General features: G+C 36.0%; 1 protein-coding gene across 1 annotated transcript in view; it reads right to left on the bottom strand.

Moving 5' to 3' along the window:
• LOC123540394 (proteasome inhibitor PI31 subunit-like) overlaps positions 1 to 17,315 on the bottom strand; it is a 38,559-nt gene extending 21,244 nt beyond the window's left edge. The window contains exons 1-3 of the mRNA XM_045325389.2: positions 17,138 to 17,315; positions 876 to 1,028; positions 2 to 84 (exon numbers count right to left, since the gene is read on the bottom strand). Of these exons, the coding sequence (XP_045181324.2) occupies positions 2 to 84; positions 876 to 1,028; positions 17,138 to 17,272 (371 nt within the window). The 5' untranslated portion in view covers positions 17,273 to 17,315. The remainder of the gene's footprint in view (position 1; positions 85 to 875; positions 1,029 to 17,137) is intronic.
• Between the last annotated feature and the right edge of the window lie 4,159 nt (positions 17,316 to 21,474).

Genomic DNA, 21,474 nt, shown 5'->3' with positions numbered 1-21,474 from the left:
CTTTTTGTATGAGGAGAAGTCTTGTGTAGCATAATCTTCAGTACAGACATTCATGGTGGCAACTTTACTGTCCTCCCCGTCTTTCTGAAATATATCAAGTCAATCAAAGTACTATTTCATTTGTTCCCCTTAAATAACAATTAAAGGTAAAGAACATGTTTCCTGTGAGAATGTATCCGATTTCACACTGTCAACTTAGGCTCATATTTTCATGACAAGTCTATCTAAGAATTAAGACCAATGAACTAATGTTTACACAACTGATTCTGCAATACAAATCCCATTATGTACAAGCAGAAAAGTTTCATTCACTATTACTATAACTTTGACACACATCATGAAATGTACCAAGTACTATAACTTTGACACTCACCATGAAATGTACCAAGTACTATTACTTTGACACTCACCATGAAATGTACCAAGTACTATTACTCTGACACTCACCACTCACCATGAAATGTACCAAGTACTATTACTTTGACACCAACCATGAAATGTACCAAGTAATATTACTTTGACACTCACCATGAAATGTACCAAGTAATATTACTTTGACACCAACCATGAAATGTACCAAGTAATATTACTTTGACACTCACCATGAAATGTACCAAGTACTATTACTTTGACACCAACCATGAAATGTACCAAGTACTATTACTTTGACACTCACCATGAAATGTACCAAGTTCTATTACTTTGACACTCACCATGAAATGTACCAAGTACTATTACTTTGACACACACAATGAAATGTACCAAGTACTATGACTTTGACACTCACCCAGACATGTACCAAGTACTATTACTTTGACACTCACCCAGAAAAGTACCAGTAACTTTCCATTAACAGCTATTACTTTGACACTCACCCAGAAATGTACCAATAACGTTCCATCTACAGCAATTACTTTGAAAACATATACAGCACCAGTAGCATCAGATTTGTATCGTAGCACATAAAGGTCAGGTGATGTATTCCATCCATCAGGTAACATTTCTGTTTCCTCCTCATTTCTACCACTCTGTTAAATTAATTCAACAGTAAATTAGTACGTTTTCAAAACAGGTTATGCATATAAATTTACCCCCAAACAACTGAATGAATAAACAATTAAAAGGAATAAATATGAAAATTTTGAAGAAATATTTTTATGCATTCTTGCCATTGATTACATTATAAATATATAACTGGAGTTAGGGTATGTGCTAAAAGAGTTTTAAGAGTGCTAGGATTTACACCTCTCCATAAGAAACCGAGTCTTGAATCAAATATACTGAAAAATTTCAGGCCTGTGTCAAATATCCTTTTCATTTTAAAAATCTTGGAAAAGGTAGATCATCATGTCTACAATGGCATTTGATTGAAAACAAACTTTATAAAGGACTACAGTCTGAATACAGAGTGGTTTTTTTAAAACTAAGTTGACTCTGACAAGACATTCTCCAGTCTCTACACAAACACTCTGTAATAGACCATAATTATGCTGCTTGGCAATTGTGAGTACCGATTTTGCTAAAATACTTCAGTATTAATTAAGTGTTATTCCTGGTACTCATCTGTATTTTATAAGTATTGCGATACAAATTCGCTTGTCAATTTCATACCAAAAAGATGGTCACATGAAAATGCTACTTCAACGTCCAGTTCTAGGAATTTTACTCTTAAATGGTAGTAGTATTTACACCATTTCTACCGATAATTCCTTATCAGCACACCAGTGCAATTTGATAAAATTTGATTTTTCAAATTATATATCAAAATTTTTATGTCATATGTTTATTATCTTTAAAAATTTTACTTTTAAATATCTGTTGATTTTTGCTTTCCTATTTTACACAAGGCAGTCCGAAAGACTAAATATCTCCCTCCACTGTTATGGATAGTGAAAGGGTTGATGGTATTGGGTGGAAGCATTGATGTTGTTAAGTATATTTTATAAGACCTAGTCCATGTATGATGACATCAATGAATTTGAAAATCCTTCAAGGGGTTTAGGAGGTACAGAGCAGACACAAAATGGAAGGCTCAAACCTTTGACCTTGAGTTGTGACCTTGACCTTGACATTCGTTGACTCATGAGTTCTGCACATCGTCTTGATGAGGTGATCATTTAACCGAAGTTTCATGAAAATCCTTCCAGTGGGTTAGGAGATACAGAGCTCAAGCCCTTGACCTTTAGTTATGACAATGACCTTGAGCCGACATGGCTAACTCATGAGTTCTGCACATCATCTTGATGAAGAGATCATTTCACCCAATTTTCATGAAAATCCTTCAAGGGGTTTAGGTGATACAGAACGGACACAAAATGGAAGGCTCAAACCTTTGACCTTGAGTTGTGACCTTGTCCTTGAGCCAACATAGCATGACTGAATGGCGTCGGGGAGCTGGTGGTTTACCTGGCTTGATGCTCTTTAGCCATGATTCAGTGCCGCAACCTATGTCAGGCTGTATGTAGTGGAGGGCTGCTTGGAGTTTTGCATTTCTCCCACCACCAATGCTGCGGCAGTTGACATTCATAATCCGAAGATTCTGTTTTTCGGAAACGCAAAACAATGAAGAGGTGTTGGTCGAGGACTGGGTCGATGTGGAGAACCTTTGTTGGCATGATCTGTGTCTTTCAGCTGGGCGACTGACGTGCAGGGAGCTGAACACTGAGCTCTATGGTAGAATCAATATAGGATAACGGACGGAAAATGCTTGTAGTACTCAATTCAAAACTTCTAAATGTGTAAATGGGAGTGCTTCACAAGCAGGTCATAATCTGTAGAGCATACTGTAATTCAAGGCAAGATCGATGGTGTCATATATCACAGCCATCACACCGGAGTCCATCCTTGTGCTCCCATGGGACTGGCTGCTCGAAAGGACTGCATGGGTATACCTGTGCATTTCCTGCTGGTTCGGGGTTGGATTTGATGTCGCCACAGAGTAAGAGGATTCTAACTAGTAGGGCTGTTCCTTTACCTGGGTGTTGGGGCTCACCAAATAGCCAGAAACTATGCTTCAGGGATTAGTGAAGATTCCAGTGAGGAAGCTTGGTAGATGGTTGCGAGGTGGAGAAATTCTTGTCTGGAGGTTGCTGATAATGAGTAGTGTACAGAATAGGACTCAAAGTGTCATGGTAAAGGCTGTAGTTTCCTTTGTAGCATGGCTTGATTGGTGGGGTATGGCCAGAATGTACAAGGTGGTTTCCAGACAGGTACTCAGCAGAGGGGAACACTATTCATACATACTTATACAAACAAACCCCGTTTAAACACTTTCATGCACTTTTAACCCAAAATATGCAATGAGAAATGCTGTATTTTAATAATAAACAAGGAATTTTTTCTGACATTTTTCTTGGCATGCGCACACCTCATCCTACCAAGGAGAACAAGAGCTCGTCGAACACGAAATGCCCCCCTTGATGCATTCAGTAAACTGCACAAGGAACAAAAATTATATGCTCACTGTAAACAAAAGTTCTACCGTTCTGGTTCAATCTGACCTTGACCTTTAATCTATTAACCTAACAAGATATCACAGAGTGATCTTGGCGCCCACCACTGAGCCATTTTTGAATGTTCCAAATTTCAAGACTAGGTCAAGGTCAAAATCAAGGTCAAATTTCATATTGGTACAAAACAGTCAAAATCAAAGTCAAATTTTATTTCGGTACACAAAACAATGCAAGTGGTCCAAATCTGAAGCCTGTACCTTTAGAAATGTGAAAGTAGGTCACTAGGTCAATCTCAAGATCAAAGTTCATTTCAGTACACAAAACTATGCATGTGGTTCGAATCTGAAGGCTGTACCTTCAGAAATGTGAAAGGTCACTAGGTCAATCTCAAGATCAAAGTTCATTTCGGTACACAAAACTAAGCAAGTGGTCTAAATCTGAAGTATGTAGCTTCAAAAATGTGAAAGAAGGTCACTAGGTCAATAACAAGGTCAAAGTTTGTTTCAGTACACAAACCTATGCATGTGGTCCAAATTTGAAGGCTGTAGCTACAGAAATGTGAAAGTAGGTCACTAGGTCAAGATCAAGGTCAACTCATGTTAAGCTTCATCTTGCCACTCAAAACTATACCTGTGGTCCAAATTTGAATGATGTAGGTTATGGACATGAAGATTCTAAGTTTTTTGCCTATACAAGTCTTTATGAACCATGTGACCGCCGGGGCTGGGCCATATTTGACCCTAGAGGGATAATTTTAACAAACTTGGTAGAAAACCACTAGATGATGCTACATTACAAATATCAAAAGCCTAGTCTTTGTGGTTTGGTCAAGAAGATTTTCAAAGTTTTTCCCGATATGTCTATATAAACCATGTGACCTCCAGGGTGGGGCCATATTTGACCCTAGGGGAATAATTTTAACAATCTTAGTAGAGGACCACTAGATGATGTCATATACAAAATATCAAAGCCCTAGGCCCTGTGGTTTTGGACAAGAGGCTTTTCAAAGTTTTTTTCTATATAATTCTATATAAACCATGTGACCCCCGGGGTGGGGCCATATTTGACCCCAGGGAAATAATCTGAATAATCTTGGTAGAGGACCACTAGATTTTGCTATACATACCAAATATCAAAGCCCTAGAACCTGTGGTTTTGGATAAAAAGATCAGAAACCGTTTAACTGTTCCTGGCCAATGTGACCTTGACCTTTGACCTAATGACCTCAAAATCAATAGGGGTCATCTGCTGGTCATGACCAACCTCACTATCAATTTTCCTGACACTAGGCCCAAGCATTCTTGAGTTATTGCCAGGAAACCATTTTCCTGTTCCTGGTCACTGTGTCCTTGACCTCTGACATACTGACCTCAAAATCAATAGGGGTCATCTGCTGGTCATGACCAACCTCCCTATAAACTTTCATGACCCTAGGCCCAAGCGTTCTCTAGTTATCATCCGGAAACTGTTTAACTGTTCAGGGTCACTGTGACCTTGACCTTTAACATACTGACCTCAAAATCAATAGGGGTCATCTGCTGGTCATGACCAACCTCCCTATCAACTTTCATGATCCTAAGCCCAAGTGTTATTGAGTTATCATCTGGAAACCGTTTAACTATTCAGGGTCACTATGACCTTGACCTTTAACATACGGACCTCAAAATTAACTGGGGTCATCTGCTGGTGATGACCAACCTCCCTATCAACTTTCATGATCCTAGGCCCAAGCGTTCTTGAGTTATCATCCAGAAACGGATTGGTCTACATTCCGACCGACCGACCTACCGACTGACCGACAGACTGACCGACCTACCGGCCGACATCTGCAAAACAATATACCCCTCCTTCTTCGAAGGGGGGCATAAAAACTCACTATTAACTTTGTTGTACCCATGGAAGATCTTGAAATCTTGTATCATGTCTCCCCCAAGCCTCCTATATTCCAGGGTAGGTAAGCCTAGCAACCTCAATCTTTCACAGTATTCCATATTGCCTAAATCTGCTAAAAGCCTAGTTGCCCTTCTCTGGACATTTTCTACTGCAATCTGCTCTTTTTTCAATCTTGGATTCCATACAACAGACGCATATTTCAAATGTGGCCTGATCAGTGCTTTATACATGGCCAAACTCAGTATTGTATTATTTTCCGGTCCTTCAGGATCATTGATTTCAACTCATTTAGATTTCAACATTGAATACTGCTTAAGCCGGTGCTAGGGGTCGTGGGCAGTGTTGCATTTTCTATTACTGCTCATGAAAAGACTCAATCAAACCGAGTCTGCAATTTTCACTGTTCGCCTTGTTCTCGGTGCTTCTGAGGGATCTACTTTCCAGATTTTATTTACTTCACAACAGCGGGTGTTAAGAGCTTTGTGGCGGCCGTAAAAAGTCGCCCTAACTTCATCTCAGTGTTGTTTGGTCCTTCGGGATCATTGATTTTAACACATTTAGATTTGAAGATTGAATACTGCTTAAGCCAGTGCTAGGGGTCGTGGGCAGTGTTGCATTTTCTATTACTGCTCATGAACAGACTCATTCAAACCAAGTCTGCAATTTTCACTGTGTGCCTTGTTCTTGGTGCTTCTGAGGGATCTACTTTCCAGATTCTATTTATATCCATATAATAAATATTATGATGAAGTCCTGAATATGAGACCTACATTTCTACTTGCCTTATTCACCTTTTCATTGTTATGAATTGAAAACTTCATATCTCATTATAGCCTTACTCATTTGACTTATCAGGATGACTTATTTCATGATCTGATAGTTGTCATCCCTCGTGATGGAGACAGCAACAGTCAAAAGTTATCACACTGTCCCAAAATGTCCTATTATTTGGACTAATATCATAATATTTAGCCTTTGTAAAATGTTTTGTAAGTGCAAAACTCATTACATATTAAACAAGAATTGTCACTAATGGTGACAAATGACCCCAGCAGCGCCTTGACCTTTGACCTGGTGACCTTGACCTTTGACCTAGTGACCACAAAGTCAGTAGGGGTCTTGTACTCAATAAGTACTATCAGCATGTGAAGTCTGAAGGCCCTGGGTGCAGTGGTTCGCGAGTAAAGTGCCTTCATGCAAAAAGTTAATGTTGTGACGAACGAACGGACGGACAGTTGAAAACTAATATGCCTCCCTTGGGGCATAAAAAGAAATTAACGAAAACAGTCTCAGTTTTGATACAAGAAACAATATCTTTTTTCTCGTTGACTCAAGCTTTCTCATCGATTTGAGCCCTTGTGTTTTAGTAAAACTCATGCTCATGTAGCATGTTCTTCCATCAGAAACTTGAATGTGTCATTTACATTCTAAAATGCCTTGGAAAATATTAGTCATGAAACCACTGAAAATTGAGTAAATACCTGTTTTAATATTTTGCATCAAAAATGGCATATTTCAAAAGGAAATTACACAATGGGTAATATTGTGAGCCCAAATTTCAAATTAAAAGCATCCTGAGCATATTTCGACTGTTGTAACGAGTGAACAAGAATCTTGATAGAAATTTGCTTTACGGAAATAGACTGTGCAAACATTAACACATATTGACCTACCAAACAAAGGGCTCGAAATTTTAAAATGATGTGGAGTTTGACCTCCTTCAGTCTCGTGCAAAAAAAGTACATATAAAAGATGACAACATTGTAATTCTTAAGGCAGCCATTTACTCAAAATTTTCCATGCAATTTTTCATAAAAATAAAAGATGACTAAATAGTAACAATAAAGTCAATCATTTTGTCATAATTATGTTCTAAATACCTATGTGAACATATGCAAGAACAAGAGCGCTGCTAAGCAGGGCAATATACACCCGAAGGGTTACATCAGAGGATGGGAGCAAAATTTAAAGAACTTGACTGTTGAAGCCCAAAGGACAGGAACAACAAAAAGAAGAAATTAAAAAAAAATTAAAATATCCAAGTCCAAGAAAAAATTCTTACTAGGTAAAGTTATGTCAAAATACATCTAAAAATTGGATGTACCATCCATGTTGTACCACAGTTTTTCCCTACTGCGAATAATTAACAAGAGGACAATGATGGTCCTGAATTGCTCACCTATCCCCACATGACCCAGTTTTGAACTGAGTATGACGTTGTTATTTCTATTATTTGACATAGTGACCTAGTTTTTGAGCACATGTGACCTAGATATCATCAATATAAAAAATTCCGACCAATTTTCATGAAGACCCATTGAAAAATATGACTTCTAGAGAGGTCACAAGGTTTTTCTATTATTTGACCTAATGACCTAGTTTTTGAAGGCACGTGACCCACTTTTGAACTTGACCTAAATATCATCAAGGTGAACATTCTCACCAATTTTCATGAAGATCTCATGAAAAATATGGCCGCTAGAGAGGTCACAAGGTTTTTCTATTTTTAGACCTACTGACCTAGTTATTAACCGCACGTGACCCAGTTTTAAACTTGACCTAGAGTTCATCAAGGTGAACAATCTGACTTATTTTCATAAAGATCCCATGAAAAATATGGCCTCTAGAGAGGTCACAAGGTTTTTCTATTTATAGACCTACTGACCTAGTTTTTGCGCGCACGTGACCCAGTTTCGAACTTGACCTAGATATCATCAAGGTGAACATTCTGACAAATTTTCATGAGGATCCATTGAAAAATATGACCTCTAGAGAGGTCACAAGGTTTTTCCATTTTTAGACCTACTGACCTAGTTTTTAATCCCATGTGACCCAGTTCCGTAATTCAACTAGATATCATCAAGGTGAACATTCTGACCAATTTTCATGAAGATCTCATGAAAAATATGGCTTCTAGAGAGGTCACAAGGTTTTTCTATTTTTAGACCTAGTTTTTAACCGCACGTGGCCCAGTTTCGAACTTGACCTAGATATCATCAAGGTGAACATTCTCACCAATTTTCATGAAGATCTATTGAAAAATATGGCCTCTAGAGAGGTCACAATGTTTTTCTATTTTTAGACCTACTGACCTAGTTTTTGACTGCATGTGACCCAGTTTCGAACTTGGCCTAGATATCATCAAGGTGAACATTCTGACCAACTTTCATAAAGATCCCATGAAAAATGTGACCTCTAGAGTGGTCACAAGCAAAAGTTTACGCACGAACGAACGCACGCACAGATGGATGGACGGACGGACGGACGCTGCGTGATCACAAAAGCTCACCTTGTCACTATGTGACAGGTGAGCTAAAAAGTTTCAAAATAAGCTATAGGCTAGATCACAGGCTATCTATAGGCTATTTATAGTAACAAAAAAAGTAATTAAAAAAAAAAATTATTGTAAGAGAACAAAAATGTATTTTGCCAAATAAAAACAAGAGCACTGCAATGCAGAGCAATATAAAGCAAAGTCATATATGACCTTTGACCCCTAAGTGTGAAATTGACCTTGAAGCGAGTCATCCAAAACATGCGCTCTGCACGTCGCCTCTGTGTGGTGAACATTTGTGCCAAGCTTCTTTGAAATCCTTCAGCAGTTCAAGAGTTACAGAGCAGACACAGCAGTCATATATGACCTTTCACTCCTAAGTGTGACCTTGACCTTGAAATGAGACATCCAAAACATGCGCTCTGCACGTCGTCTTGTTGTGGTGAACATTTGTGTCAAGTTTCTCTGAAATCCTTCAAGGTGTTCAAGAGTTACAGAGCAGACACGAAATTGCTAACAGACGGACACCGGGATCATAACATAATACTTCCTTTGGGGGTATAAAAAGGATGTGCATTTCACTATCTTTATTAGCCTTCATTTGATATTTTACTCTGGCCAAAATGACAAAATTTTGCAATTTTATGTGCAGTCAAACTCAATATATATTCAATACATGTAAAAAAATAAGTACAGCCAATTGTAAAGCAGGCTGTGAAGAACAAAGTCTTATAGGGAATTATTTTGAAATTTTACCTGGTTATTGAATTATACACAAAAAATCCAAACACCAGCAATTTATCCAATTTGTTTTATCTGTTCACACATAATGTACATGTATATAAACAAGTGATATTATAGGACATTGTGTACTGGTTTACCTAAATAACTGTGGTCAGTAATGCATGTACAAACAACATTTTAAATCAAATATACATGGGGTTGTCTTTTTGTGTCTACTTATGCAATAACCAGAACAATTTTGACAAAAAATCCATTAAGAGTTTGTAGTTATACATATTGTTCTTCAAAAAGAACTAAATTTTGTCTTTGTAATGTGTTATGGAGTTTGACTGCTTGTAATATTTCAATATTTTGGGGTAAACTTCTGGTCTAAAAGAGACTCAAACATTTTACAAGCGGCGTATGTACTATAAATCATCATGAGCTTCTATATTGATGATTTAGGCTTTATTGCAATTTTCAAGAGAATAAATATTCGGCCTGAAAATATGAACTGATATTGAGTTGTGACTGTGGCGATGCCTTGATGTCCATTGTTAAACAGGTCCCAGAAAAGTCACAAATTAGCTATATAGCTAAATTTAGCTATATATAGCTAGAAGTAGCTATAAAACCAATACCAATAATGCAAAATATGTCAAAATCAAATGCAAAATGGTCATAATCGCATTCCAATGGTTTATAAGATGAAAGACAATATCAGAAAACCAAGATCTTTGCGGTCATACTTACAATAAATGCAGCAATATATTGCAATAAATCATTGAAGTGTAACAGTAAACCCCAGATAGTGTAAGTTATTCCCCTTTGTTTCATAAATGCCATTTGCATAACAATTGCAGTTGACAAGTATTATCTAGTTTTATCAATAGTCATCTTCTTACACCTAAAGTAAGTATGCCATTTATCTAAATCAATCAAAATGTGATTAAATTTGCACCTTAGAGATGTAATTTTGATCCATGTAAATCATTTGAGGAAAGTATGACTATGAAATACATTTCACGTACGTTTGGTTACTGAGCGCTTGATTGATATTTTAGATAGGGAGTGTTCAATAGAATCAGAATTGATCAGCCAATGAAATTAAAGTCATGCATGAGTGGTCCCCTCAGCTGCTATAAATACAGAGAATCGACATATTTTTATCAGATCGTTGCAGAATTTCGATAGAGTCAGACCATTGGAAAATACTGGGACTTTGAAGTTGACCTGGCATTAATAAACCTCCATCATCTCTAGAAAACTAGCTTTTATTAACATATTAGTGTTAAAAAACCAGGTCGCAGTTGAGTTGAAATAGATACTGTAAGTGTATTAATATTAGTGGAGTACTAATTTCCGCGCTATTAGCGGGATTGTACATGCGCTAATTCATGTCTGGCGCTAATATTTGACTCAAATGAAGGGCTTTCCTAATAAAGTAACATTTATCGCATCTAAAGTACCGTCATTACAATGCAACACAACAAAGAGAAATACATATTTATTGTGTAAATATGACAATAACTGCATTACTAACTAATGTTCTGCAGAAAAGTTTTAATAGAATACAGGGTTTTTTCTTGCTGTTTTGGGAACATAGCCTATACCCCCAAAATTGGGAATTTTGACGCGTAAATGTTCCAGATTGGGAAATATTTAGTCCCATAGGATATAGTAAGGATGTGTTTAAGCACTTTCTCATACACTTGTTTCACATTGTATAACCTCTTTAACATACTGCCATTACAAAATTGTCCATAATTTGGACAATGTTTGTGCAATTTTGATGATTTTTTTTAGAATGTAGATTGGGAATTTTTGCACTCATTTTGGGGAAAAAACATACTTTTTGGCATTGGGAATATAGCCCAATAACGGCTATAAAAACAGCCGGAAAAAAAAAACCCTGGAATAATTAAACCTGTTTGAACATTAGTGCAAATGTCATATATTTTTTTAATTACGTTGCATTTTTGTATCTTCGCCATTGTCCGTAAACATCGTATGTAACACCTTCGGAGTAGATCGCCAGTTTGGCTGGTCGCGCTAATTACAAGTGTCACCATAACATTTTACTGCTTTGAAAACCAAGTGTGAATTTGAATTTGAAAACAAACAATTATCACCATTCTGCACTGTATATATGTACAAATTTACACTATATAGATTAACATTGATTTAAACGAATGTAGATTTTATGTCATGTTTATTTGTGTGCCTGGTCGATTTCATTACAAATACCAGCCAGCCGCCAGCCATTTAATATGGTAGAGTTTTTCACACTCTGATGGGCAGTAATAAGCCAGTTTGCGTGAATAGGGGTAATTCTTGAAAGTTTTAAGTCAACTGCGACGTCTTTCAAAACTATGCATGTGGTCCAAATTTGAAGGCTGTAGCTTGAGAAATGTGAAAGTAGGTCACTAGGTCAAAATCAAGGTCAACTCATGTCAAGGTTCATCTTGCCACTCAAAAATATACATGTGGTCCGCATTTGAAGGCTGTAGCTACAGAAATGTGAAAGTAGGTCACTAGGTCAAAATCAAGGTCAACTCATGTCAAGGGTCATCTTGCCACTCAAAAATATACATGTGGTCCAAATTTGAATGTTGTAGTTATTGACAAGAACATTTTAAAAGCTTTTCCCTATATAAGTCTATATGAACCATGTGACCCCTGGGGCGGGGCCATTTTTGACCCTAGGGCGATAATTTGAACAAACTTGGTAGAGAACCACTAGATGATGCTACATTACAAGTATCAAAGCCTTAGGCTTTGTGGTTTGGACAAGAAGATTTTCAAAGTTTTTCCTTATATAAGTCTATGTAAATCATATGACCCCCAGGGCGGGGCCATATTTGACCCTAGGGGTATAATATGAATAATCTTAGTTGAAGACCACTAGATGATGTCACATACAAAATATCAAAGCCCTAGGCCCTGTGGTTTTGGACAAGGGGTTCTTCAAAGTTTTTCCCTATATAAGTCATTATAAACTATGTGACCCCCAGGGCGGGGCCATATTTGACCCCAGAGAAATAATTTGTATCATCTTGGTAGAGGACCACTAGATGATGCTTCAAACCAAATATCAAAGCCCTAGGCTCTGTGGTTTTGGATAAGAAGGTTTTCAAAGTTTTTCCCTATATAAATCTATGTAAAATATAGAAATAAACAAAGGGCCATAACTCACTCATAAATTGTTGAACCAGTCTGATTTTCAGGGGGACACAACTAGGGTACCAATACATCATTCTGACAAAGTTTGGTCAAAATCCCCCCAGTAGTTTCTGAGGAGATGCGATAACGAGAAATTGTTAATGGACGGACGGATGGAATGACGGACGGACGGACCACGGACGCAGTGATTTTAATAGCCCACCATCTGATGATGGTGGGCTAAAAAATGACTTAATGCATATGCAAACGTTATTAAGTAATATATTTTTAAAGACGAAACGTGTATATATAGTTCCAAGCAGAACTGCTTGATACAAAGGTCATGTTGGGGCCATTCCGTATTCCATCGGAAATTGGTGTTTCAGATACCGCCAATTGGCTATTTTAGCGCTGCTGATATTGTGCTAATATAAGTACACGCTAATAAGTCGAAATTATTCAATTTAAGGTGTTTGCGCTAAAATTTAACCGCGCTAATATAAGTACACTTACAGTATAAGTATTATAAAGCTGAAGACATTGTACCTACAAATAGCTGGAACTTTGTTATGTATCCCTACCAGTAACATATCTCATTAGTCTAACTGACGCCTCGCGTCATAGCTATTGGGATAGTTATTGGACTATAGGAAAGTATCGGGTTGCAGTTAAAGGTAGATACATCAGATATTTCTATATGATCATAGTGTTAAAATGAGCTATCACTAAAGGTGATGAATGTACCCCCCACATGCACTGACACAGTACATTGCAATTTGACGCACACAATATTGCATAATTATGTGGACTGTATGTATATAGACTGTATGTATACAGTATAGTAACAAAAAACAAAGTTTTATAACTATGCAGAATATTTATCTAAAAGAACGTAACATGCACCATGCACAACTAGGGTTGGTACTGATCACTTGTGTGAAGTTTCATTAAATTGTGTGCAAGGGTTCGGTAGATTAGGCACGCACAAGATTGCATATGCAGACTGTATGTACATAGTATGTTAACAAGAAACAAAGTCCCATAACTCTGCAATTTTTGTCGCTGAAAGAACCTAAGATGCCCCATGCACAACTACTGTTGTTACTGATCACTTGTGTGAAGTTTCATTAAATTGTGTCAAGGGGATGAGGAGAGATGGTGCGCACAAGATTGTGTCTATGTATATAGTATAGTAACAAAAAACAAAGTCCCATAACTCTGCAAATTTTTTTTCTGAAAGAACCTAAGATGCCCCATGCACAACTACTGTTGTTACTGATCACTTGTGTGAAGTTTCATTAAATTGTGTCAAGGGGATGAGGAGAGATGGTGCGCACAAGATTGTGTCTATGTATATAGTATAGTAACAAAAAACAAAGTCCCATAACTCTGCAAATTTTTTTTTCTGAAAGAACCTAACATGCCCCATGCACAACTACTGTTGTTACTGATCACTTGTGTGAAGTTTCATTAAATTGTGTCAAGGGGATGAGGAGAGATGGTGCGCACAAGATTGTGTCTACGGACGGACAGACAGACAGACGGACAGACAACCTGAAACCAGTATACCCCCCATTACAACTTTGTTGTCGGGGGGTACAATAAGCTGAAAGCTTAAGTTATAAGAAAAGTCAAGCTACTGTTGATATAGTTTTGTGTTTATTTTATATGATATAACTGATAATTTAAGCCGATTGTTTTTGAAACACCTAATCATTTGCGAATCATTTGCGAATCATTTGTACAGAATCAATAGGCAGGAAGCCATAAGAAAAATTCATATATACATTTATATGTAAAGCTGTATAAAGCAACCTTTTAAATTACAGACCGCTCAGAACACGTTACAGAAGAATGTGTCACTTGTGAGAATCTTGTTTTATTATTCTATTTGACTTATTTAACATTTTGGGTATGACTTTTTTACAGATGTTTTTACTTCTCTAATGGAATATATTTCTTTAATGAATCAAACATCTCATTGTAAAACTGTGTTTTTATTCAAATTAATAATGCAAAATAGTCAATTTACATAACATGCATAATAAAGACACTTGTAAGCAGAAATCATTGAAAATCAATCTCTGTATTTGGTATTAAGTTTTTGTAGAAAAAAATGTATGTGTCTGGTCAAGATTTAGCAAAGATTAAAATCAGATTTTGCCAATCAAACTTTCCTCAGTTATATGTATCAATATGTGCGTGTATGCTATTAGCAGAAATTATAACCAAGAATCTTTCAAGAAATATGTCCATGGCTGTGTGCTGTCCAATCTGTTTTAAATTAATGTGGTTTTAATAACATAAGGGACTAACAAATATTGAAAAATAGCAATGGCTGGACCCTTATCATGCTGGGCATGATTGATTCTGCCTTTGTGACCAGAGTAGATCTTGATCAGCCTGACATTTTGTGAATTTGATTCGTTAATTCATGAGAATTGAATCATATCATTAATTTTCTTATGAGCCTCAAATATATTGTTAATTAATATCCCCAAAGATTTGTACATTCATGAAATGAGTGGAACAAAAGTTTTTTTGTTTTTTTTTATTCTGACCTGTTAACTTAGAACATAATTATATAATAAATGAGTAATGCTTTTTTCAACACAATATTACTAAAATGGTTAGATCACAAATTTTTTTAAAATTTTCATGAAAAGGAGTTATATTTTTTTATATTACTGACTGACGCTTTTTGATAATATTCTGAAAACTACAATAAAATTCTAATGTCAGCAAAATTATCTTAGAAACAAAAATAATAATCCTAATATGACAGGAAAATATCCTGGTTACATTTGATGCCATTATACAGAAAACTCCTTTTCGCACAGGGGAAAACTTCTTTTTGAATATGTTAATTCTTTTCAGAAAGGAATAATGTATTTCTAAATACTGAATATTTTGCAATTAGAATCGCACGCATATTTTTTCCGACATTTTAAAAATGAACGAATAAGCAGAAACATATGAACAGGGAAATATGTAACTTTCAATTTAATTGATATTTTTCAAAGTAATATTTGAGTGTAAACAAATCATACTGACAATTCTCATTGATAAATGTTACAGAAAAGGATCCACAGCATTCACTTAGTAAGGTGTTAAATGGTAATTACCAATACAATACAATATTTGTACTTCCTTCTGGTGATAAATGCCACACTTATATATGTGAGATAATCCAATCAAACATTTATATTTAGATTGAAGTCTTCATTTAATCTTTAGATTTTTTTTATAAATTTCTGACAGAAAAGTAAATTTTATTATCAAGTACTTCTTGTAAATAAAATCATCTTCAAATATAATTATAGTTCATAGAATTTAACTGGGAACATTAAGTGATGAATTTCTTCTTTATATTTTTCCCATTGAAAAGCAGATCATAACATCTATTTAAAGTGTAAGTGACATTAATAAATTTTAGTCCATTTTACCCCATTGTTGCTGTGTTGTTCCTCCCTCTCCCTTATTATTTGTTAGTTTTAAAGTGTAAGTGATGCAACTCTTAAATTTAATGATGTTAATGGAATATCATGTAACAGATATTTGACTAAGACCAGAGTACCCAAAAATCCTACCATTTTCAGGAGGTATACATCAAATAAACATAAAAGAAATCAATTTACGTAATCCATATTTCATTTCAGCAAACTTCAAAAACAAAACATTTTAATAGAGTGCAAACATATATATATCTGTTTAAGGTAACTCACAACCATCATGGGCTAAATAATGAGTAATTGGTATTTTTTCCCAATTCATACTAATTATTAATATTAAAACTTATATATATATATAAGTATAATTTTGATAGTATAATTATATAGTATAATTTTGTTAAACAAAGTCTTTTTTTATTTCTTTTCTTTTAACTTTTAAACATCAGTGGCAGTTTTTATATATTGATCTTTATTAATATTTTCCTTTATGTTTTGCTGATAAACATAACCTGTCTCCTTATCAAATTTTGGTATTTTTCTTTTTTTTAAAACAATTGCTGCATTATATTTTATTTCCATACTTATCTTTCATTTTATTACATATCTATTAGCCTGTATGTTATATGTTATCTTTTAATACCTTACATGAATTTGGGGGTGAAAGGTCCTAAAAGCTGAGACTATTCCCCCTCAAAAATGGGGGTTGGTGGGGGGGGGGGATAGTCTTGGGAGGAAATGTCTTGGGAGGAACTGTCTTGTGGGGGGAAACGTCTGGACACCGATTTCTGTTCTGTGTGGTTGTCTTTTGTCTCATAAACCATTTGGATGGGATAATAACTGTTTTATATTTGATACTGACATATACTGAACAACTGTTATTGGTTTTATAGCTATTTCTAGCTATATATAGCTAGATTTAGCTGCATAGCTAATTTGTGACTTTTCTGGGACCTGTTAAACGCAAATATTTGTGCAACAGCAAACACAAATTATTTACTTGAACAGGTTTACAAAAATATGCACAGCTCATAAAAAATATAATAGGCTCGAATCAAGGAGAAAGCAGCATACAAATTTTTTTTATATCTGTGTATGGAATAAAACCAGGTCCATGAAAACTGAAACTGCTTCGTAATCATTATCATAGTAATTTTTAAGCAAACTTTGAGCTGTCAGCTTGCCTTTTCCCCGACTCCGATACACTTGAAACCTGATGAAACTATCTGCCAATGAAGTACACATATCACACTATCCTGTGGCGCTTTAATCTGTGTTTTGACGGAATTAAACATCAATTCTAGTCCGGGTAAAGCCATTTTGACAGCTATGGTACCAGAGTGCTCCCCCTTGGTGAATACGTATTCGTACCTAATACTTTTCGGACATTATTTTCGCCCATAAAACTATCGAGCCCAGTGTAAACGAATATATTAATATAAAAGATCTTACAAACCTGCCTGAGTAAGAAAGTGTTATCATAGTCTGAGGGACAGGGGCAATCTGGAAGCGAGTGTTAAGAGTTAGGTCCATGTTTTTGAGAAAAAAGTTTGAACATCACCAAATCATAGAAAGGAAGAATTGTTTTACATGAAAATTAAACAGCATATAAAACATGGGCTAGACTTTAGAATCTGTCCGTAGCAATTCTCGTTATTTGGGCATTCTTTTATTTATCGATATGGTAGCATGGATATATTTTCCTCGCCAGGTTTAGAAAATGCGGGGGGTGTGGGGGGCAGCAGCCCCCCAATTATGAAATATACAAACTAAAAAAGCCTTACCTTTATTTAAACCATACAGGTACTGGATATTGCAAATTATGCAGATTTTACCTACGGACAGATTCTAAAAGTGCTCCAAAACATGTATATTACTCTACAAAACCATTATCAATTTACTCATATATTATTGAATTCTGGAAAGGGACTGCATGAAGGGAGTTCAGCGCCTTTAAAAACTCACCATTTTTAAAAAGCTGTTACATGTCTTCGTTTTGATGCATTTGCAACAATGTACCAGTGTTTAAACTTAACATAAATACTCCTCATAAAACAAACGCGTTTGTAAACATGGATGGTTCAAAACTGAAGGGGATCCATGCTAAAGTATAATGACAAATTAAAATACAAAACATATCGCATATCCGTAGCCCTGACCAACCTATAAACTGAATCTGTCTATTTTAGAAGTACAATATTGTTGACCCATTTAAACGATAAGTAGGTAAAATGTTGTTTTTGATAATTGTTTACATTTATTTCTTTAAAAATGGCATTCTTTTTTAAAGGGGGACAACTCCTTTAGAATATTTTAAGTATCCAATTCTATGGGACAGAACAGTAAAACAGGTAAGTTGCTTGTCAAGATGTTGTTCGTTTACTGATAATTTCTGTTGTATTGTGATATACTGCTAAACCTTAATGAGTCGGTGGTACAGTGGTTAGATACAACTAGCCTAAAAGTCTAGTTGTATGCAAGCCATGATTGTATTAGGACAGTCTCCAGATTGATCAAGTACTGTTAAAAAGAGACTAGCCATAGAGACTGATTTATATCATAACTCACCATTAGGCACTCTGTATCTACTTAATCTAACATCATAATGCACATTATATCCTACAACCTAGACAATTTTGTAACTTTGTCTAATTGGAAAATCATTTTAAAGCATTGATCACTTATTGCTTTTAATAGTTAAATTTTCTGCATTCTGTCTGTTTGCCCTACTCGTTCTGGTAATTGATAGGAAAACATTTCCCACCTACTGGTTTGAGTGTAATCATAAATATGAAAGTTCATCCAGTAAGTTCAAGCAATCACACACTGCATAGTTAAGCAAAATGACTGAACTTGCATTGTTTCGTCATACCTTGACTGCCACTCCTCGAGTAGTCATGGCGAATTTTGAGCACATTGTTCAGGTAAAGCTTATATGGAATGTGTGTTGCAAGTTCTATCTATCTGCAAATACCATTTAACTCCCCTTTCGGGTATTTTCAACAAAGTGCAGTCCATGCAAGAGAAAGATTTTTACGAAAGTATTGACAGTGAGATGTCAAAGTGAGATTGAGACTGAAAACAGTTAAGTGTTAAATATACAGACAAAAGTAGTAGAATCAGACCTTTCCCCTTGACTGCCATGTTTTTTGACAAATCTGAATAATTTGAACAATCTTTATACAGGGTCACCAAAGAAACATTTGTGTCAATTTTTTTTTTTAATTGGGTTTGCATTTTCTGACAAGATTTTTAAGTTAGGAAAAGTGACCATGCCCCCTGGCAGTCATGTTTTCTGACGAATCAAAAGAATTTGAATAATCTTGGAAGCAGGTCACACAAGGATCATTTGTGTGAATTATTTTTAAATCAGGCCAGTAGTTTCATATAAGATTTTTAAAGTTTCCACTATACATATATAGGGAAAAGTGACCATGCCCTCTGGCAGCCATGAATTTATGCAATTTGAACCATCTTAGTAGAGGGTCAAAGAAGGACCATTTTTTTTGTGAAATCATTTTAAAATCGGACCAGCAGTTTCATACAAGATTTTTTAAAAAAATTTCCAATGCCCACTGGTGGCTATGTTTTTTCTTGAATCGGAATAATCTGAACAATCTTGGTAGAGGGTTACACAAGGACCATTTGTGTGAAATTATTTTAAAATCAGGCCAGCAGATTCATACATGATTTTTAGTTTCCACTATATATATAGGGAAAAGAGACCACGCCCCCTGGAGGCCATATTTTTGGACAAATTGGAATAACTGAACAAGGTTAGCTTTTAAAAAAGCTAGAAAGTGGCTTGGTTCATTCTTGTTATCAGCTAAGATGTGGACATGTTCACAGCATAAGCACAAAACTGTTGTGCAGAAATAGGTACCTGAATATGTATGTGTACACTTTATAAAGAGAATCTTCATGTGAGGAAGCTATTCAGCTGGCTTACGGAACGTCGGTGGTTCTAACCAGGTACCCACTCGTGATGAAATAATGCACGAAGGGGCACCTGGGGTCTTCCTCTACCATCAAAGCTGGAAAATCGTCATATGACCTATAATCGTGTAGGTGCAACGTTAAACCCAATAAGCATTGATATGAATATCTGACTAATGGTTGTTTCAGCAATTTGTCTTGCGTTCTCTGGGTTGTGCCAAATGATGTGGGTGATGAATAACTACTTTTTTGCAACAAATACATACATCAAGTAATTTTAGAGATGTAGAGAAAGTGCATCAAAACTTTAACCAAGGTGGGGACGCAGAAAGATGCAGACACTGACACCGGGACCAGTATGACAGTTCTCCATACTCTGTATAGTTGAGCTAAAAACCAACAGACGTAAACGAAAGGAAAAGAGCCCCGAGTTAACTCAGTTCTCCACTGCATACTGGCTCATGATCACACATTAGTAATGTTACTTCTGCCGTTCATCTAGCAAAGTAAATCACTCGTGTCCTAAATTAGAAAGTTTTCTGTTGCACGTGTGACTCAACAGAGTTCAAGTTCGTGGCTCCCTATCAGTATCTTCTGTGCTTTGCTCTTATGATGTCATCATTGTTTTTATTTTTAACAAAGCTGTATATATTACTGCTCTTACTCTCTTAACACATACATATCATGTATCATGTAACATAGCAACATGTTTTTAACAACTGCCCCGACCTCCCAGTTATGATCAGAAATTGATTGTTGTGAGTATCCCCGTAGATGATGTCTCTTTTTGTTTCAAAGACATATTTGCATTACTATACTTAGCTGCCAAACATGGGGGTAAATTTATGCTTTGTAAGCCCAATTTCTACTGGTTACTTTGCAAAATGTAATATTTGGTCTCAGTTCTTGTTTTGTTTTATTGATAAGATCAAGCTGGAATCCAGGTTGGTCCTAATTTTCAGAACATTCAGAGTTATAGGTGTGTTCATGTGGTTTTTTCACTAAATTCCTAACGTAATACCAGCTTGTTAAGGCCAGCTGGCACAATCTTGGTAAAGGGTTACCGTACATAACGACCATTTGTGTGAAATTATTTCAAAATCTGACTAGCGGTTTAGAGAAGCTTTCCATAAAACTTTAGCCTAAATGCCACAGTGACAGCAGCGCCAAGGCAATCCTCATCTTTCAGTCAAGCTAAAAGGCAACAAGTGAATGATGTAATACATTTCAGTATCTTTTACCTTTTCAAAAATGAGCTTTTTAAAACAGAACTCCAAGGAGCTGTAACCTTTGCCTTCACAGCAAAGCTACCACTGTGCAATATTTAGTACTTTTGTTCGGTCTGTCCAGATCTTAGGAAATTCACACTGTACTAACATTTACTACCACCTCTGATCATTGGTTCAGGCATGGGCACCCAGGTAGAAACACCAACCTTTCACAAGCCAGCTGGATGACTTCTTCATATGAAGAATTTTACACTAGATGCGAGGACATCAATGAGGGACAAGTGTGAAATCACTCCTCACTAGTTTGAGGTAAGAAACCTCACCACAGAAATTCTGTCCGAGATAAAGTAAGAAAC

The sequence above is a fragment of the Mercenaria mercenaria genome, chromosome 16 (assembly GCF_021730395.1).
Source record: "Mercenaria mercenaria strain notata chromosome 16, MADL_Memer_1, whole genome shotgun sequence".
NCBI lineage: Eukaryota > Metazoa > Mollusca > Bivalvia > Venerida > Veneridae > Mercenaria > Mercenaria mercenaria.
Note: the sequence above shows the minus strand (reverse complement) of the source record. Positions and strands in the feature narration are given on the sequence as shown.